At 46.2% G+C, this 21227-nt stretch overlaps 1 protein-coding gene across 4 annotated transcripts in view; it reads right to left on the minus strand.

The window, feature by feature from the left end:
• Positions 1-2581: 2581 nt before the first annotated feature.
• Positions 2582-21227, minus strand: part of KANK2 (KN motif and ankyrin repeat domains 2) — a 77692-nt gene continuing 59046 nt past the window's right edge. For all 4 annotated transcript variants that reach the window (XM_079959260.1, XM_079959259.1, XM_079959261.1 and 1 more), the window contains 12 exons: positions 19053-19174; positions 16623-17290; positions 14811-15675; positions 12805-12918; positions 11588-11690; positions 10897-11133; positions 10359-10446; positions 9157-9376; positions 7747-7889; positions 6948-7148; positions 5417-5515; positions 2582-4676 (listed from right to left, as the gene is read on the minus strand). In XM_079959260.1, coding sequence (XP_079815386.1) covers positions 4617-4676; positions 5417-5515; positions 6948-7148; positions 7747-7889; positions 9157-9376; positions 10359-10446; positions 10897-11133; positions 11588-11690; positions 12805-12918; positions 14811-15675; positions 16623-17290; positions 19053-19092 — 2838 coding nt within the window. In that variant the 5' untranslated portion in view covers positions 19093-19174 and the 3' untranslated portion in view covers positions 2582-4616. The remainder of the gene's footprint in view (positions 4677-5416; positions 5516-6947; positions 7149-7746; positions 7890-9156; positions 9377-10358; positions 10447-10896; positions 11134-11587; positions 11691-12804; positions 12919-14810; positions 15676-16622; positions 17291-19052; positions 19175-21227) is intronic.

The raw sequence follows: 21227 nt of genomic DNA on the forward strand, positions 1-21227 counted from the left end.
TCTTTCTGCTCTTGCTTAAATTTAAAGGTGCTGACCTATAAAGTCCAAAACAGCCTCAGTCCTGTATACCTGAAGGAGCGTCTCCACACTGAGGTCCAGCTTCAAGGGCCTTCTGGCAGTTCCCTCACTGCGAGAAGTGAGGTTACAGGGAACCAGGCAGAGGGCCTTCTCGGTAGTGGCACCCACTCCCACCAGATCTCAAGGAAATAAACAACTATCTGACTTTTAGAAAACATCTGATGGCAGCTCTGTTTAGGGAAGTTTTTTATGTTTGATGTTTTATCGTGTTTTTAATATTCTGTTGGGAACTGCCCAGAGTGGCTGGGGAAGCCCAGCCAGATGGGCAGGGTATAAATAATAAATTTATTATTATTAATAATAATAATCAGCACATTTAGGGAGGCGCAACTGTCTTGCCTGCACTGGGTGCCAAGCCAAGAGGATGCTGCTGGGGGAGCCACAACAATGACAGAATGAAAGATGAGACATGAAGGGAGGGGATTTTGGCATTTCACTTTCCATTGGTGCAGCCACCGTCACCTACTCTGCCCCTCACCCAGGAGGTGGCATTGCCTTCAGTGAAACCACGTGACACTTCAGGCAACTGGATACCACATTGACAGCTCTTTTACACTAGCAAAATGAGAGTAAAATGTGCCTGTTGCCCTGGTCATCAGTGGCGTAGCATGGGGGGGACAGACACAGTCGGTTGTCCTGGGTACAAAATTGTCAGTTTCCCTCCATCCCTTGCCCCCTCTGCATGGGCCTGGGCAATCCTTGCTATGCCGCTGATGGTCAGTGCTGGATTTACATATGGGCTGAGCAGGCTGCACCCAAGACCTCATAATCTAGGGTAGCCTCAGCCTCTTGCCAAAAATGATTTTAAAAACAGACAGATTTTACTATCTAGGCCCAGTTGCTTAGTAACATTAAACAGGTGACATGAGTCTATGGCCATGTAACAATTACACAAGCATGTACTTACCGTTTAATAAAGTTCGTAAAACAAGCTCGCTCTGACAAAGAAAATTTCAGCCACCAAGATACGTATCAAATAATATTCCAGGAGAAAATTCAGACAGCTTTTCCAAACGTGGAAACAATTTTTTAGATAGTTCCTGCATTTAAAGCTTACAAACTGTACTGGCAAACGATGGTTTTTTAGACTAAAGAATTATATATGGTCAACAATGTCCCAAGATCAGTTGTCTGATCTAAACATTCTCTGCATAGAAAATGATAAACTGGAACTTACTGATTTTAATGATATAACTGATAAGTTCGCATCCAAAAGAGCTCGAGAGAAACTGCTTTGACTTTGCATATAAAGGTAAAGGGTAAAGGGACCCCTGACCATTAGGTCCAGTCGTGGCCGACTCTGGGACTGCGGCGCTCATCTCGCTTTACTGGCCGAGGGAGCCAGCATACAGTTTCCGGGTCATGTGGCCAGCATAACTAAGCCGCTTCTGGCGAACCAGAGCAACACACAGAAATGCCATTTACCTTCCCGCTGGAGCGGTACTTATTTCTCTACTTGCACTTTGACGTGCTTTCGAACTGCTAGGTTGGCAGGAGCAGGGACCGAGCAACAGGAGCTCACCCCGTCGTGGGGATTCGAACCGCTGACCTTCTGATCGGCAAGTCCTAGGCTCTGTGGTTTAACCCACAGCGCCACCCGTGTCCCATGACTTTGCATATGGTGTGATGTTATAAAATAGCCATGGTCCCCCTATGAATCTTCTGTGTGAATGTCTTCATTCATTCCATACTTCAATAAACTTATTGAAGGTTACAAATTAATATGCAATCTTTTTATCAATGCTAAAATTTCAGCAATGTTCTGCTTTCATTGAGTAGATAAAGACGAGGACAAAAGGATCTGAGATCGGCAACTTACCAAAGGTTACTCAGGTTTTTCCTTGAGTTAATCTTGCTCCTCTTTTAAAAATCATACTTTTTGTGCAGGGAAAAAAAGTTATGACAATATTACAGATTTCTCTCTCTCAAGTTGCTATAAGGCGGACATTGCCAAACTTGGCCCTCCAGCTGTTTTGGGACTACAATTCCCATCATCCCTGACCACTGGTCCTGTTAGCTAAGGATGATGGGAGTTGTAGTCCCAAAACAGCTGGAGGGCCAAGTTTGGCCATGCCTACATAAGGGAACAAGGGACGCAGGTGGCGCTGTGGGTTAAAGCCTCAGCGCCTAGGACTTGCCGATCGAAAGGTCGGCGGTTCGAATCCCTGCGGCGGGGTGCGCTCCCGCTGCTCGGTCCCAGCGCCTGCCAACCTAGCAGTTCGAAAGCACTTCCGGGTGCAAGTAGATAAATAGGGACCGCTTACCAGCGGGAAGGTAAACGGCGTTTCCGTGTGCAGCTCTGGCTCGCCAGAGCAGCGATGTCACGCTGGCCACGTGACCCGGAAGTGTCTCCGGACAGCGCTGGCCCCTGGCCTCTTAAGTGAGATGGGCGCACAACCCCAGAGTCTGTCAAGACTGGCCCGTACGGGCAGGGGTACCTTTACCTTTACCTTTACATAAGGGAACACCCCTTTAACAGTAACACCGCTAGAAACAGAAAGAGTCACATCTGATCATTTTACGTTTATTATGGCTATAAATGACCTTAACTTCCTTTAAAAGTGTAGAAATATCATCATATGACAATCCTAAAAGAGATTACATTTATCCGAGGCGATAGCCCAAGTACAAGTTCCAAACACACTCCTAAAGACATGCAGTTTTCTAAAGCCTCCTGTTGCCCGTTCAAAATGTCTGCTTTGGGGGCAGCGACAGAAAACCATTGCCAGGAAGAAAGACTTGTACTGTCTGTGCGTTCGGAGCAACACAGGAGCCAACTGGCTCCAAATAAAGATCTGTTTTCAAGCCCAACTAGTGTCTCATGGCTTTTACACAAGGCAGAATAGAGACTGTGCAAATATATCAGCTGGCAGATTTGCAGCTTCAGACAGTAGTCCTTCGCCCAGCCAGTTACAACCCACCTCAACATTTTGGACGTTGTCTCCTCTAGAATTCCTTAAAAAATTCTGTGCACTAAAATAATTTATATAGTCGTTTTCTTGGTGTATATTAATATATATATATTTATATATTTATATAAAAATAGGTTGTACCCTTTTACTATTTCAAATTATTGGCATTAAAAAAACCCCAAAACCACTATGGTTTATCTTAATTATTATACTTTCCCCCCTCCCCTACTGATCATTGGTTGTTAGGAGAGACAGACATAAATTTTGGTATTAAAACTCCAAATAATTAATAAGCGAAGAGGACTTTTTCAACTTGCATAGCATCCATTAATGAATTCGGTGCTTCGGGTAATCCCAAAGAGGGAAACAGTTTGGGTCTGCCTAATTAGAACTGCGTTATTTTGACATTTTTAGGCAAATAATACCAGATATTTTCCTCAGATCCCAGTCATCCAACATCAGTAAATCAGATTGTAGAGAGTAACTGACAAGGAGAGCTGATTAGCACTCTGGGCAAAGGGTTCAATTCACTGGGAGAATATCTCCTGTGCAAATCTGTTTAATTGGAGCTGTGCAAAGGCCCATCAGCATTCAGCCACAACATTTCCTTGTGCAGAAGAAATAGCCTACAGCCTAGCCAAATAATGGTTATCATTTTGGAAAGAAATCTAATCCCATCTACCCCACCCATGGAAAATATACTATTGCTTCCTTACCAAGTTGGCGAACTCAGTGAGAATTCACATTTTGCCAAATCTGCAAAATTCACTCATTCGAACCTTTGTGTCAAATACTCATTTTAGTTCCATTGCAAAGTTGTTTGTATTACAATAACACACACACGTAGAAACTCCTACCCAAATGAAGAAACATTGATTCAAAACAGGGCCTGTTTCAGGCAGTGTGGCCTTCAAAAATTATTTCAAGTAATGTCGTGTTTAAGTATGGATTTTTTTTCTTGAAAAAGAGAAAAGGAAAATGGATTCTGTGTGGAGTTGCTTTAGGCAGGCCTCTTAACAATACATTAAGTCCCATTTTACAATGAGAGGAGGAGCTGAGACAAAGAGATGCCCAAGATTATTCAAGAAGTGCGCTGCAGAAGCCTATGTGTGGCATCCACTCAGTCTCTCTATAGATTCTCCATAACCCCTACCAAACTCATCAGCTCAGGCTCAAGAGACATCTTTCGCCTTGCAGAGACTTTTAGTACTGCAATGGACTTGGGTGAAAGTTGGGCGGAGAGGGAAACATGTCTCTAGAAAGCAGGAAAGCCTTTAAGCCATGCCAAGTTGGCTGAGAAGCTGTATCCAGAAGTCCTTCACCGATTCTTCCTCTTTGGCTCAATAGCTAGCAGAATTGCAGCTGATCAGGCTAAAGTGGCCGCTCAGAAACTGTAGGGGGAGCTCCTTCTCCTGGAAGGCCAACCAGTCCACTGAGTGTAGCCGATGAGAGAGATGCCAGCTGATGGGAGGGGTTGCAGGAGGCCGAGAACAGACAGCATTTCTTGGGAGATTTACATGCTTACATTATGCACCATTGGATGCTTAGGTTCTGCAGTCCTTGACAAGTTCTCAGGTACTTCTTCAAAGGGAAGTGTAGACAGACAGGAAACCGTCTCGTTTTGTGTTACTGAGCATCACCGGACATAGATGCTATCTTCTCATCTTTCGGCTGTTTGGGGGTCCCCTGAAAAGTGCATTTCATGGTTAGTCTTTAATTAAACAGCCCTACTTATCTCATTTTGCCTCCTGTGTTGCTCCTCAGCCCTTTCCTTTGCCAGAAACAGCCCCCTGAACTCAAAACTGACCCTCGTGCAAAGTTCCCTGCTCACTTAAGCAGGTGGACAAGTCTGTGCAGAGCCAGCCCATCAAATTTATTTTCTAAAAACATCGTTCACCACAAAAGATACAGTGGTACCTCGCAAGACGAATGCCTCGTAAGATGAAAAACTCGCAGGACGAAAGAGTTTTTCGTTTTTTTGAGTTGCTTCGCAAGACAAATTTCCCTATGGGCTTGCTTCGCAAGACGAAAACGTCTTGCAAGTTTGTTTCCTTTGTCTTGCAAGTTTGTTTCCTTTTTCTTAAAACCGTGCATTCACTTCGAGGAGCAACTCATAGCACACGGTGTGGTAGGCTTTTTTGAGGTTTTTGAAGACTTTGGTGATTTTTGAAGCTTTTCCAAAGTCCGTGCTTCGCAAGACGAAAAAATCACAAGACGAAAAAACTTGCAGAACAAATTAATTTTGTCTTGCGAGGTACCACTGTACTGTACACTGTACACTGTCGCATTTTAACATGGGCAACCCCCAGTGCATTAGACCCCCATTCTGCGTCTGATCTGCTGGATATCATGCCTCAAGCAGGGAGCTGGACCAACTGCGCTACGAGGCCGGTGCAATGATTCCTTGACTGTACATGGCAACTCACCGGAGACGAGGCTTTGGCAAAGTTCAGATGAGCATACAGCATGATGGCAATGTCATTCTGGCCTGCTTCCACTGCGATGGAGAGAGCTGTGCTGCCATCCTGCAGGAGGAGGGAAAATCCAAAGTGTTGGTGCTATATAGCCTCGGCCCAGTATACCTGAAGGAACGTCTCCACCCCCATCGTTCAGCCCGGACACTGAGGTCCAGCGCTTAGGGCCTTCTGGCGGTTCCCTCACTGCAAGAAGCCAAGTTATGGGGACCAGGCAGAGGGCCTTCTTGGTAGTGGCGCCTGCCCTGTGGAATGCCCTCCCACCAGATGTCAAGGAAATAAACAACTACCTGACTTTTAGAAGGCATCCGAAGGATGTTTAAGGAAGTTTTTAATGTTTTTAATGTTTGATGTTTTATCATGTTTTTAATATTCTGATGGGAACTGCCCGGAGTGGCTGGGGAAACCCAGCCAGATGGGTAAGGTATAAATAATACATTTATTATTATTATTATTATTATTATTATTATTATTATTAGCAGTGCCCAGTTACCAAATATATTATAGGGTCTATGAAACTTGGGGTGCTTCAGAAGTGGAAAGGATTCTCAACTAAGGAGAAATGGCTTATGAAATTGATGGACTATGTTGACATGGTAAAATTAACTGCCAAATTAAGAGGACATAATGACGAAGTAAGGGACGCAGGTGGCGCTGTGGGTTAAAGCCTCAGCGCCTAGGGCTTGCCGATCGAAAGGTCGGCGGTTCGAATCCCTGCGGCGGGGTGCGCTCCCGCTGCTCGGTCCCAGCGCCTGCCAACCTAGCAGTTCGAAAGCACCTCCGGGTGCAAGTAGATAAATAGGGACCGCTTACCAGCGGGAAGGTAAACGGCGTTTCCGTGTGCGGCTCTGGCTCTGGCTCTGGCTCTGGCTCTGGCCAGAGCAGCGATGTCACGCTGGCCACGTGACCCGGAAGTGTCTCCGGACAGCGCTGTCCCCTGGCCTTAAGTGAGATGGGCGCACAACCCCAGAGTCTGTCAAGACTGGCCCGTACGGGCCGGGGTACCTTTACCTTTACCTTAATGACGAAGTGTTTAAGGAAGAACACAAAGCACTGGTGGATTATCTATCAAATTATCACTTTCCGCTCAGCCTGCAGTGGAATGGGAGACAAAGGGTTTGTGCACTGTATGTCGTGATTCTGTCCTGTGAACTGCCCTGAAACCTGCAGGTACAGTGGTACCTTGGTACCTTGGTTCTTGAACTTAATCCATTCTGAAAGTTCATTCGACTCCCAACACCGTTCAAAAACCAAGGCACGGCTTCCGATTGACTGCGGGAGCTTCCTGCACTCACTTGGAAGCTGTAGAAGGCGTGTCGGATGTTCGGCTTCCGAAAAACATTCGCAAACCAGAACACTCACTTCCGGGTTTGCGGCATTCGGGAGCCAATTTGTTCGGGAGCCAAGCCGTTCGAGTATCAAGGTACCATTGTATAGGATATAGGGCGGTATACAAATTTAATAAATAACAAAAAGGGCTCACGTTGTCGGAGAGGGCAACGTCGCAGCCAGGTGTGGCCAAGAGCAGGCGGACGATCTCAGCATGGCCATGTTCACAGGCGCACATCAGCGCTGTGGACCCATCGTCATCTTGCAAGTTGACATCCGCTGCGCTAGCTAGCAAGGCACGAACCATGTCCAGGCGCCCGTGGCTGACGGCCAACATCAGTGCAGTTTGCCCAGCCTGCAGGAGCAGCGAGGAGAAAAGCAACAGTGTAAGTTGCAGTTATATACTAGGGCCAGGGTTGGGTGGGGTGGGGTGAGAATTGAGGGTGAAGGCTGCTGCAATCTCTGGCTCATCAGAATCGCTTGCCTCTGTTTAGTGCACAAAATTGAAATGCTGGGGAAGGTGGGAGCTCTTGATTTAAGCGTGATTTGACACCGTAAGCATTGATCCAGCTTGCAAAGAAAGAAAAGCCAACTGAGAGTACAAAAATCTGAAAAGCGTTTCACAATTACCTTAACTTGCAATCAAGCTGGGGCCTGCAAAGCTTTCAAGAAACTGAGCTGTTTTGCAAAGTGTGTTGCTTTGCTTTGACAGGAGCATTTCCTCAATTGCCAATGATACTGTTTAAGAAACCTCAGTAAGGCAAACATGTGCAAATGAGGAATGGGGGAAGAGAATCAGGCTTTAAAATCTCATTTGTGCCCTCAGAGCAGAAGAATTGGTGGTTCTGAGCACCCCACCCTGGCCAAAGCAGAAGCCTTTGCAAGGCTCTCTCATCACCTGACTTCCACCTCCACCTCCCTGCCCTGCAAGAAACTGCTAACTATTTGGATACCTGGCTGGCTTTGGCATTTACGTTGCCCATTTTCAGCAGTTGCACAATTGTGTCCATATCACTCTCTGAGCGGGAAGCGGCCAGTGCTGTCAGCATGATGGCCGTATAGCCAGCTTTGTTCTGTTGGTCCACGTGGCACAAACCTAGAAAGGCAAAGGAATCAACAAGAAGCCGCATCCCCTTGGAACCAAAGATTTAGAGCGAATGGGTTGTGTAGCCCCTAAGGCTGGCCTAAGATATTGCCAACAGGCACCTGTCTGAGCCTGATTTCAAAACCATCCATGGAAAAAGATCCCCCCTAACCTAGCCAGATTATTGTGAGCTACTTCCTGATGTTTTGCCTAGATCTTCGTTCTACCACTTCCTGCACAGACCAACATCAGTCACTGCACCCACTTCCCCTTGATTTAATCCACCCCCTTCTTATTCTTATTCATTTCATGTTTATACCACTTTATATTTTTATGAAAAAAATCTCAAAGCGGTCAACAACACATCTGTGATAGGAATTTTGAGGTCTTAGATATATGGTAATGTTCATAACCGCACGTACATAGATCAGCACAGGAAGACCAACCAAAGAACAATGGTAAGAGAAGTTGATGAACCATGCAGAACTGGCAAAAATGACAGATAGACTAAGAGAAAAAGACAACAGAGACTTTGAAAAAGACTGGGAACCATTCATATTATATTTGCAGAAACAAAGAAAGTCAATAGACTTGATGGCAGGATTTAAATAAACATTCACACTATCAGCATTAGAAAATGTTTAGAAGATAGTGAAATATGATGGTGTATTTACCGGTACTTTTATTTTTATGTTTTTAGGCTTGATGTTATGTTATTAATAACTTTTTCTGTTGAGAGATAGCAAAGTAGCAAACCAGAAGCGGAAGTTGGGGGAAGCCTTGGAGAGGAGGGAGGGAAGAATATATAGTAAATGTTAAGAATTTGAGATGTATGTAATGAATGAAAAAGAAAAATGAATAAAATTAAAAAGAAAAGAATTGTAGAGTTGGAAGGCATCCTGAGGGCCAACTAGTCCAACCACCCCACCCCCCCACTGCAATGCATGGTCCCCCGTCCAATTTGAAACCAGAGCGGACCCTGCTTAGCTTTGCAAGTGTGCTAGCAGTTTTATTGCTGCACCACTAGGAGGAAGATGGGAGGTATAGTCCAGCAACATCTGGAGGGCATCAGGCTCCCCATCCTTGCCATAAATAGCTAGCCTGACTGGACACCCAAATGGTGGCAGGCACGAGCTTCAGGCCACATGGAGTTCCAAAGGTGCTGAGCAGCTGAAGCACAAGAAGCTGCAGCAAAAGGGATGCCCCAGTGAACCACCAAGCTGTGGGCCAGCCCACCTCTGGATTCCAGATTTCCCCATTTCTCTCTATGCCCACCTACCTGTTTCAAGAAGCTTTGTGACCACTGGGAAGTTGGAATGTGAGACAGTGTAGTGGAGGGCCGTGTTGCCGTTGGCGTCGGCCATATTGATGATGAACTCCAGCAAGTGTGGGGAGATGCACCGGAAGGCAGCCAAGTGCTGTGAGACCAATTCTGGATCCGCTTCTTTGTGGCAGGAAAGCCTCAGCCAATAGTGGAGCACGGCAGTATAGGCCAATTTCTATGGAAACACAGGAAGGAAAGGGCAGCCGTGGCAACTGTCAGGTGTGTGAAGCTGTTACGTCCCACTTTTTTGTCTTCTTTGCTAAATGCTTTTGGATCTCCTCGGGCGTCTCCCCCTCCGCAAACACCTTCTTCTGGCATATGTGCATGGTGAACAGGAGGAGCAGTCCCAACTAGGGGTTGGGAAAGGGATTATGTGGCAGGCTCACTATCTCATCGGAAGCCCTGCCAGTTCCTGATAGCCAGGGTGGAAGACAATGGTTGTGGGGTGCTTTGGTTTTGCTTTCGCAGCTGAGGAATCAGGGACTGGGAGCACTGGGGATATTGACAAGGCCTTAGAACCCATCCGGTTCAAGGCCTCTGGGCCCTTGATCTGTTGAATACTGCTGGGAGATCTTCTTCCTGCCCCTTTTTCTGCAGCAAAGCTGCCCCTCCCTGTTCTACCCCAGCAGCACTCCTCCTCATCTCCCCACAAGCAATAAACTTTGGGGCCCTAGGATTACAGCCTTAATACACTTTTAATTTGGTTTAACAAGCATGGTTTCCCAAAGGAAGCCAACCCCAGGGAACTGTGGTTCCGTGAAGTGGCAGGGAAGCCCCTGTGCAAATGGCAAATCTGGTAGTTCTTCTCTAAGAGATAACCTCCTCTCCATGTGGATAGGGATCAAATGGTTTCTTTAGGTCTCTCTGAGCCAGCAAAACGCCTTTCCATGAAATCAGGAGCCTCTACAGCAGCGGTTCTCAACCTGTGGGTCCCCAGATGTTGTTGGACTACAACTCCCATCATCCCTAGCTAGCAAGGCCAGAGCTCAGGGATGATGGGAGTTGTAGTCCAACAACATCTGGGGACCCACAGGTTGAGAACCACTGCTATACAGTATCACAGATGCAGACAACAACAAATGAGAGCTATGCTCCCACTTTAAGCTCCCTTCCACCCTCCAGAGCTTCCGCCCTCAAGAATGAGAGTGCAGGTATACCATTTCTTCGTCCATGTGTTCATTGGGGCTCTCCAGGTATTTCTGAAGGACTTCACAAGCTGAAAGCAGCTCCTTGCTGAGTCCTGTCCTGGAATGGGTAGATAGAAAGAAGAACATGGGGGAAGTTAGTTTTTGGACAGTGAGTTCCTTTGAGAGAGGAAGACAGGTGTAACATTATAAACTCTGCTTATGTTACAGCTATGCACTATGAAAATCTGACTATGAATTTCCTGTCCAGAGTAAAAGAGAGATATCTGAACAGCGACTGAAGACGATATGTGATCTCAACCGTTTCCTTTCTCTCTGCCGCCTCACTTTTCCTCCCTGTATTCTGGTTTTTTAAAAAATTGCCCTTCCTTCCATTCACGAAAATATTAGCAAACGGTATTTGTGAGAATGAGCAAGAGGTGGCACGCGTTCTATGTGCATTGAATCATTCATTCTGGGAGTAAAGTTTTGTTTCTCCAGAGAAGAGAATGTGGAATATTTGGGGCACAGAGTCATGACAGCTAGGAAGATGCCCAAGGCTGATGGTTACCTTGTTTTGCCTGGTGGCTCCTTGCTGGCGCTTTCTGCGGCTGGCATCTCCCCGCTCTCGGCAGAGACTCCAGGGCGAGAGACGGCTGCGGCTGTCCCAAGGAGTTTTGGGGGCTCCACTGCCATTGCCTGGGCTGCAGGGAGCCCCTCGCTCGCCTCGTGGTATTCGCTCTCGGTGCTTTCATTGTCTGAGACGTTCTCAGCTGTGCTGGAGTCTTCAGAGGAGGTGGACTCATACCTGGGGTGGGGTGGGGGCAACAAGGGGGTGAGAAGGAACAACAGAGAAAACAGCCCCCCAGAGCAGAGAGGACAAATAGGGAAACCTCCTGAAAAGCTCTGTGCCTAGTTCCGCCTAGCTCTGTGCCATTAGAGTACTGCAGGGCAGAGGATTTCCCAGGTGCCAGGTGTGCTGATCTTGGATCACAAACCACATGGGGACTGGAAAATACCTCCTAGCTCCTGCAAGTGGAAATCCAGCAAATAGCACGACTCTGGCGCAAAATCCCACACATGTGTGTTTTGTGGTGGCGGTGACATTTGACTTCCTACAGTCCAGGTTTAGTGTGAAATCAGGCAACCAGGAGTGTGGGAAACTGCTGCTGCTGCCGCCTGGCTGCAGCCTCACTGGACTCAAGAGCAGACTGAAAGGCTCTCATTCTATTTTTATTTTGGGAGCAGAGGCTTCGCCATACCCGCCATTGACACCAACAAACTGCAGGCTCTTCTTGTTGGCCAGAAGCTCTGTAGGATCCTCCTTCTTCTTCATGATCGACCGAATCCCTGCTCCGAATGAAGCTGTGGGGAAATGAAGGAAGGTGGCAGCAGTCCATTAGAGTGTATTATTATTATTATTATTATTAATTGAGTTTATATACCGCCCTATACCTGGAGGTCTCAGGGCGGTTCACAGAAAAGATCACAACATATATAATCAGAATATAAACAACAGAATATAAATAACACCCCCCCCCCAAGAAAAGAGGCACATTTTAAAAGGGTATAGGATATCAATCAGATCAACCAAAGGCCTGGTTAAAAAGGAACATTTTTGCCTGGCACCTAAAGGTGTATAATGAAGGCACCAGGCGAGCTTCTCTGGGGAGAGCATTCCACAGACGAGGAGCCACTGCAGAGAAGACCCTGTTCTCGTGTTGCCACCCTCCAGACCTCTCGAGGTGGAGGCACACGAAGGAGGGCCTCAGAGGATGATCTCAGGGTCCGCATAGGTTCATATGGAAAGAGGCGGTCCTTGAGGTATTGCAGTCCTGAGCAGTTTAAGACTTTATAGGTCAAAACCAGCACTTGGAATTGGCCCAGAAACTACCGTATTTTTCGCTCCATAAAATGCACCTGACCATAAGACGCACCTAGTTTTTAGAGGGGGAATGCAAGAAAAAAAAAATTCTTTAAAGGGAGCGCTGAGCAGAGCTTGTATGCATCCCAGGCTCTGCTCAGCACTCCCTTTCACAAGCCGCGTGGAGCGTGTGTGCGGCGCTTGCAGGCTTTTCCCTGAGGAGGGAGAAGGGCAGCCATTCACTGACAGGCTGCCCTTCTCCCTCCTTGGGGAAAAGCCCCCAAGACCCGCACACACGCTCCACGCAGCTCTTTAAAGGGAGCGATGAGCAGAGTCTCCTGCCTGCATTCACTCCATAAGATGAACAAACATTCCCCCTTACTTTTTAGGAGGGGAAAAGTGCGTCTTATGGAGCGAAAAATACGGTAATTGTTAGCCAGTGCAGTCGGACCAGAATCGGTGTAATATGCTCAAACCATCTTGCTCTGGTGAGCAACCTGGCTGCTGAATTCTGCACTAGCTGAAGTTTCTGAACCGTCTTCAGAGGCAGCCCTAGGTATATGGAAGGCACTGTATGGAGGAGCCCACAGCACCTCTCTCCATCCCAGTCCTTACCTTGGTCCTCTCCCTCATCTCGTGCCTCTCGTTGAGGCTCCTGGGATATGCAGGGAGCCGCTTGCTCTGTCTGGAGGGAGTCGGGAACTGATTTCTTTAATGACCCATGAAGTTCTGGAAGAAGAAGAGAGAGGCAACTGCATCAGCACTAGCTTCTCTGAGGCGTTACTCACCAGGTAGGATGTCATGGCTCCTGTACTGAGCTGGGCATCCTGACTTGGGCTCTGGCTCTACCTTGCAGACTCTCCTCTTGCAATCCTTCCACCCCACAGGTTGCCTACAGCTGCAGCAATCCAAGGAAAGAGGGTGATCTCTTACTGAACTGGTTCTGTTGGTGTGAGGAGACCGTGCAAGATTTTGAGCTACACCAAATCCTCCAGGGAGATGGAAGATCAGGGTGGTAAACAGTCATTTCAGAGATTTTGTTCACTGACCTCCAAAGAGGCAAATCTCCCTGTACGAACATTCAGCAACAGGTATTGCGAGGTGGGGAGTAGAGATTGGAAGTTTCACGCCCCAGGGAAGGAGATGCTTTCAAAGGATTCTGGGAAAATGTCCTCCAACCATTGTGTTTTGTTTTTCTGCCTACAGCGTTTCTGTGAGTTTCTGGTTGGTTGTAACAAAGGTATTGCCCAACTGTGAACATGTACAATGGCAATGTGTGTAATCAGCTCAAAGCATCCAAGGCCTTCAGTTATTTCCCCCCAAACCTCTGGAATCCATGCAGCTGGATTCTCTACCAAGCAGCTGAAAATAAACTTGGAAAATCTTAACCATTTAATACAGCACCCACAATAATCTCCCCCAGCTCATGCCCATATCTGGGCACCAAGCTCTCAGCAGCAAATCCCCAGGTGGCTAGGAGTTCAAATCCAGATTATTCTGGAGCTTCTGCGGTGGCCTTTATATGCTGAGCAAAGGATGCACCCAGTTCCAAGAGAATTAGGAGGGACACCAGTCTCTCTTCTTGGGCTCTCCAGGGACCTGGAGTTCAGGCTGGTTCCTGACTCATGAGAGCTCTTTTTCCACCAATTCTTTGTGGCAAAGCTGGCTCATAAATGGAGCTTCCAATCATCTTTTCATTCCAGAACCTTTGATCTCACCCTGGGAACATCACAGACTATTTTAAGAGTTTCTCTTTCCCTTGCTCCTGCTATAAACAGCTGGTAAAAATCAGCGTATTAGTTACACAAAAGCCTTTTACGGGGCAGGGAGAAAACAGCTGAGCGTTGCCACTGATTTCAGTCCAGAGAGAGGGAGAAAGATGAGGGCGTGCATTTTCTGGTAAGCCCAGACAAGGAAGAGAAAAAGGGGCTGCCAGGACTCTCTTTCCCTGCAGACTCACCAAAGCTGGGACTTTTGACAGGCTGTTTTAATCGATTGTTTTGTTCTCTGGCAGCTTGAGTTAAGCTGGTATTGGGGGGGGGGGTCATTTTAATTTGATATAGAGCTTTATACTTAGTGGGTAAAAAAAAAAAATCAATCAGTTCAGAGAATGCACCCAACACATTTCAGCTTTTACAGGGTATTCCTGGCACTCCCAATTCAAAGGCAGCAGGTAAGCACAACATCCAGTCCACAAGTAAACAAAGAGAAGCATAGATTTGGGAGGCAGAAGGAGAGTCAAGCTGCTTGTTCTCTTCTCTTGGCCAAGAGTTTTGGGTCTCACACGACAACAGCACATCTGCAAACTGAATGGAAAGATCCTTACCACCATTTCCCCATTTATTTTTTTGCTGTTTTATTATGTACCCTAAGGACTTGGATGAAGAAATGACAGAAAAGTTTTATTTAGAGTGGGGAGCCCTAGTCGGAGGACTGGTGGGATTTGTGGGAAGAGTAACAGAATTGTAGAGTTGCAGGGAACCCGAGGGCCACCTCATCTAACCCCCTATAATGCAGGAAGATGCGACAGATTTTCCACAGTTGGGGTGAGTGTATTCTCCTTCAGAAACATACACACACACACACACACACACACACACACACACACACACAGAGCTTACCTGCTGTATCCTGCTGTCCATTCCCCTCTGTGCCAATGATGCTGATCTTTTTCACAGTGTGGAAGGTGGTAGCTGTGCTCTCTGCGCCAGCATGGACCGGGAACGTGGTCTCCATCACCTCGTTGCTGCGGTATGTGGCATAGAGCGGCACCATCGCTTCTTCCAGCCCTGCGTCTTTGCCCGCCAAAGCCTTGAGGCTGGCATAGGACTCCTTGTTCTCCAAGCTCTGTGCCCTCTGCGGCCTGTGGTCCAGCCCTGTGGCTGTGCTGGCGGCGACCTCTGGCTCCCTTTCCACTTGGACAACCTTGACTGTATCCACCCGAATGGGGACTTCCTGGGGCCTCTGAAACTCTCTGCCGCCCCCTTGTCCCGGACCCTCTCCCCCTGCTTCCCATTCTCTCAGGCCACCACCGGACGTTCCTTTGCCCCCCTTCTCCTTGCCCTGCAGCTCCAGTTTCTGCTGGGCGGCTTGAAGTTCTTGGAGTGCCCTCTTCAGCTGCACCTCTAGCACGGCAATCTTGGCGGACAGGGCCTGAACCGCCTGGCGCTGGCTCTCCTCCTCCAGGGAAGGCAACCCCAACTCCTCCTCCTTGACCGCCACCCCAACATCGCACCTCCCCACCTCTGCCTCTTCGGCTGACATGCCCACGCCCACTGACCTCACTTCCTTCTTGTCCAGCCTGCCTCCTGCATCAGGCCCCACGCTGCCCTCCTCATTTCCACCAGCCCCCTCCTCGGGGATATCTATGTAGAGCTCCCCCTTGGATTTTCCTTTGCCGAACCCCCCCGGGTGCCCCAAGAACTTCTGGCTCTTGAGCTGGACACTCAGCTGCCGCTTCTCCTCCTGCAGCACCGAGATCTTCACCTGCAGCACATGAAAATGATGTATCGTTGGTACTTAATTCCGAGTAAAACAGCAAAAATGTATAGGACAAGTTCAAATATTTGCTGGAAATGTAAAGAAAAAGAAGGCACCTTTTACCATATGTGGTGGAAGTGCAAGGTGGTAAAAGAATTCTGAGAAATGCTATATAATGAATTGGAAAAAAACAATGTTTAAAATAACTTTTGTTAAAAAACCAGAAGCTTTTTTTAGGTGCAGAAATACTAAAGGAGCACAAAAGACTGTTTCTGTACGGAACGACAGCTGCATGGATGCTCTTAGCCTCAGAGATGGAAGGAAGACAAAGTTCCCACCAGACAGGAACGGCAGACCAAATGGATTGACTATGCAAAGATGGTGAAAATGACTGGGAAAATCAGAAACCAGGAAGACCAGAATTTCAATAAAGAATGGGGGAAATTTATAATTTACCTTGGAGATCACTGTAAACACTTGAACTCTTTAGCAGGATTTGAATAACACTTGCAGTGTGACAGGTACTAGGGTACTTAAAATTTGGAGTGGCTTAAAATATGCAGCGGAAAAGGACTAATGATGGAACCCATGGAAGGGTGGGGGGAAGAAGCCCAGAGATTCGGGTGAATCTTTGTTTATTTACCTTTTTATTACTTACGACTTTGAAAGTAAATTTTAATTTGTAAAACCAAATAAAAAATTATTATACAGTGGTACCTCGGGTTAAGTACTTAATTCGTTCCAGAGGTCTGTACTTAATCTGAAACTGTTCTTAACCTGAAGCACCACTTAATTAATGGGGCCTCCTGCTGCTGCCGCGCCGCTGGAGCACGATTTCTGTTCTCATCCTGAAGCAAAGTTCTTAACCTGAAGCACTATTTCTGGGTTAGTGGAGTCTGTAACCTGAAGCATATATAACCCAAGGTACCACTGTATAAAAGAGAGATCTTCACCTGTAGCACTGGGATCATCTTGACCTGCTCCTCCAACTGGCGCAGCTTCTTCAAGGCTACGGCCATCTGCTCCCGGACATGCTGGAGGTGCCCTGGCGTTGGGGAGACTGGGGTGGAGAGTCCTGAGCCGATGGGCGTGAACTGCCCAGGGGCGCCTTGCTGTGAGCCATTGTAGGAAGTCTGGCGGGAAAGGCACTGGCTTCCCACCAAGGAGCTTGTTGATCCAGATACGCTGCTGTGGAGGCTCCCGAGACCACCTGCCCTGGTCCTTTCTCCATCTCCAGAATCCGCCTGGTCTTCTAGCTTCTTCCTGGCATCCAGCAAGGTCTTCTCCACGCGGGCATTGAAGCTGCCGGGCGTGGCGTACTGTGGGTAGAAGCTGCGCCCGCAGTAGGAATAGGAGGAGTGGCGGCTATCCATGCTGGCATTGGAGCAGAGGGACTCGGTGGAGGTCCACCATGAGCCAGTGTAACCATAGCCTCTTGGCAGGGAGCTGTAGCGTGGTCGGCGGTGGACTGGAATGCGCTTGATGGTGTGGCCCTTCTCAATGTCATCCACATATTTGAGGAAGTCCAGGTCCAGGCGGTAGCCATAGGGAGTCTCCACGGAATAGGGCAAGTCCTGTTCCTTCCCATGGAACGCCGTAGCAGAGGTGGGATTGGCCTTCCCTGCAAGAGCACAGAGGGGAAGAGATCAGCTTAAAACATTCCTTTGTTTTTGTAATTAGTTGAGCGCCCTTGAGAATGCACTGATCATCTCAAATACATGGTGAAGTCGGGACCATCACGTCCTGGCTCAACAAACATACCTGAAGGAGCATCTCCACCCCCATCGTTCAGCCTGGACACTGAGGTCCAGCTCCGAGGGCCTCCTGGCAGATCCCTCACTGTGAAGTTACAGGGAACCAGGCAGAGGGCCTTCTTGGTAGTGGCACCCGCCCTGTGGAATGCCCTTCCACCAGATGTCAAGGAAATAAACAACTATCATGTACTAACTTTGGAGCAATTAAGGCGTTTATGATTTTTCAGTGGCACCACAGGAGTTCTTCCACTGCCAAGTGGCGCCAATTTCAAACAAGGGAAGGATGGGTGAAAATGACAATTTTGATTTCTCTCAGTTCTCATTTTCCCAGTCTGAAGTTCACGTTTCCACCTCAGTCTGCAATTTTTTATTTTAAAAGTCATCAGCATTTCTCCTAAAACACTCATTTTCTAATGCACGTTCTCCTAACATATAGTATTTTTGTATGCTGCTTTCACTAATAGGCGCATTTCTATGTACTCTTCACCTGAGTATTTTACATTTTTCATTTCCGTACACACTCTGGTCCGTGACCGAAATTAATCTATTCATTCATTTCTGTACAAATTACTTGAATGGCAATATCTGGAGGAGTGTGAATTTTGAAAGACGGTGGTGTTTTGAAAGTGTGAATTACCGTATTTTTCCGTGTATAAGAGGCACCCATGTATAAGACGATCCCTAATTTTGGGGACTCAAAATTAAGAAAATGCACTATGCACTATCCGTGTATAAGACGACCCCTTATTTTAAACGTCAAAAATATACAGTAAGTAGATTTGCCTTTGAGTGCAAATGTACTCTTATTTCTCCCCATATGTAAGGGTTTGAAGTCTGTAGCCTATATTTCCCTCAGTTGTGTGTGTGTTGTATTTCCTATTTCTTGGCAAATCAGCATGTCATTCTTCTTCTTTTTACACAACTATATAAAAAGCCATTTGATGTTTGCTCTGATTTGGTGATAAGAGTGAGTTTTCCCAGCAGAAAGCCGTGGGAGAAGCAGAAGTGTGGACCAACCCTACACATTAAGAGCTTTATTTTGAAGCCTCAGCTTATTTCTCTACAACAGTCCTAGGTACTATAACAGCTGATGACAGCGGAATGCCTACAATAGCTCAGGTGACCCCCATAACCCAGTAGATTCTCTTGTTTTTAGTATGGTACTGCTTTTGTGTGAAGGCTCAAGATGCATCACACATTTTCGAGAAGCAGCATAAAATATTTTAAAAATCAAATTACAGAAGTTACAAAACTCACAGGGAAAACTGTAAAATGGTGTACACAGACTCTGGTGCGCAGGACTATTCAGGGCCACAATACATTTTGAAAGGTTAATAATTTGCCTTCAATTTTGTAGTAACATTTCTTTACACAGCTGCATTTCTTAATTTGGGGAACATGGCATGGGGTGTGCGATTAGGGAGACTGCCCTGATGAGCCCCTGCACTTCAGAATATACTGCTACTGCTTCCTATCAACCTCTGCATCAAATACTCTCTCCCTACCAAATCTAGGAAATGGATCTTCAGAATTTTATCTGAGGCCATACATCACATCCAGCAGGCCTGATGCCCCATTTTGCAGCTTTATCTGTCCAAACAAAAAGTGTTCATGCACATGCACACATACCTGGGAAAGCAGTGGTCTCCATGTGCAGAACCTGTGCCATTCTTGAATTCTGGCCCCAGTTCAAAGTGTGTGTCCAAAGCAACAAGGAAGCTCTTTCAGAGTACAGCGAGGAGCCACACAGCCTGCAAAGAAAAGCAGGTTGAATCCACATGTGCCAGATATGAGACTATATTATGAGGCAGCCTGTTTTTGTTGGTTGAAGGAATGGATGACATTAGAGAATTCACATATTTTGGACTTAGAAGGTCATGACAATATTTTTGGTTGGAATGCTTATTTCTGATATGAAAAGGTGGCAGTTCATAAAGATTTACAAATCATATAATCAGGAAAATTATTCCGTTGTTGAACGATGGAACTCATTGCTACGAGAGGCAGTGAGGGCCACCAACCTAGCTGGCTTTAAAAGAGGGTTAGGCAAATTCATTGAGGAGAGGGCTATCGCTGGGAACTAGCCATGATGGCTATGCTCTGCCTCCATAGTCGGAAGATGTATTGCTGCTGGAAACTGCAGGAGGGGACACTGCCCTTGTACTCAGATCCTGCTTCCGGGTTTCCCACAGCCATATGGCTAGCCTTCATTTTCTTCTTTTTTTTAAATAATATTTATTACTTTTAAACCTTACAAACAAGAAGAAAAAGAAAAGGAGAAAAAAAGAAAAAAAGAAAAGAAAGAAAAAACAATACAATACAATATATAAACAATACACCACACAACATTAACACATTAAACTAAACAAAACAGAACATAAACAATTTAAAAACATACATCATACCATTTCAATGCCTTTTCTTTCATTCCCTTGTTTCATCGACTTCCTCTCACCTCCCTTTTTGTATTCCACTTCTATTAATTGTTTCAGGAAATCCTTTCCATCTTTCACTATTTTCTGTCATATAAATATCTTAACTTATTTTAACCTTATTTTCCATTAATACTATAATACTTATTTATGCTTAACTCCTTATAACACTTCTACTAATGCCATATAATTTCATTCCAACATTTTTCTAATACTCATTAATTTTACCATATTTCTATAAATAAACTTTAAACTTTTCCCAATCTTCTTCCACCATCTCTTCTCCCTGGTCTCGGATTCTGCCAGTCATTTCCGCCAATTCCATATAGTCCATCAACCTGGTGCTCTTCTGTCCGAGGCTCTTAACTCTTTTCCAGGTCCCTTCTGCAAGTCTTCTTCATATTTATACATACACTTTACTTTGTCTTCTGCTGATCTTGTTCTTAATTTCCTTTCTTTGAAGCTGAAGAGTAGGTCTCGGGGGAGCTCCAACCTAACAATGTTTTTATTCCTTCTCGACATGTCATCCACATCTCCATGGTTAAAACTAAAATCCAAAAGATATTTCAGGACGTGTTTCAAAGTCCCTCCAAATCTGCAGGTCCCCACAACTCCAATTTCCTCCTGACCCAGGTCCAGATCCCAAAGGTCAGTAAATCCCTGCATGAGGTGATCTATCCAACTTACTTTCTCCAGTCCAAGCAGGGTTCCAATCTGACTTTCTCTGAATTCAATCATAGAGGGCAACAACTTGTAATCATCAACTTGCCTCTGTAAGGCTGGGGCTCTCTCCCTCTCCACTTGTATTACTTTAGGTTCAACAACCACAACTTTCTCCCTCGCTTTCTCCACCATTTGGCATGTCAAAGTAGATTCCTGTATCGGTTCCTGAATAGTTTCTGTGTAGATGTTCACTTTTTGTCCCAAAATATCAATTTTAATATTCATCACGCCCGTCTTCTTGTGGAGCTGTTCCAATGACTCACTTATCTTGCATAGTGCAATCACTAAGGCTTCTTCTGTCGACATTCTCAAGCATTCCAAGGTCAATCTCACGGTTTTCTCTTGCAGCTGGAGATTCCACCAGCCCAACTCTTGTAACAATTTCAAAGGCTCCCTCTAGAGGGAAACAATTTCTGTTTGTATCAATCCTTTTAAGCACAGTTCAAGCAGTAAAATTAGTTTCAATTTTCAGCTACTTTTACTCCTTTTTAAATGCAGAAGGAGACAATGAAAACAATGTATTTCTCTTATTTAACTAACTGTCACAGTCAATGAACTTTCCCAAAAATGTCAGTCTTACTAGCAGTCCATTTCCAGGTTCAGAGCGGTGGTGATCCAACTTTCTTCACTCTCTCCTGCAGGCTTACAT

Source organism: Podarcis cretensis, assembly GCF_951804945.1.
Source record: "Podarcis cretensis genome assembly, chromosome: 17".
NCBI lineage: Eukaryota > Metazoa > Chordata > Lepidosauria > Squamata > Lacertidae > Podarcis > Podarcis cretensis.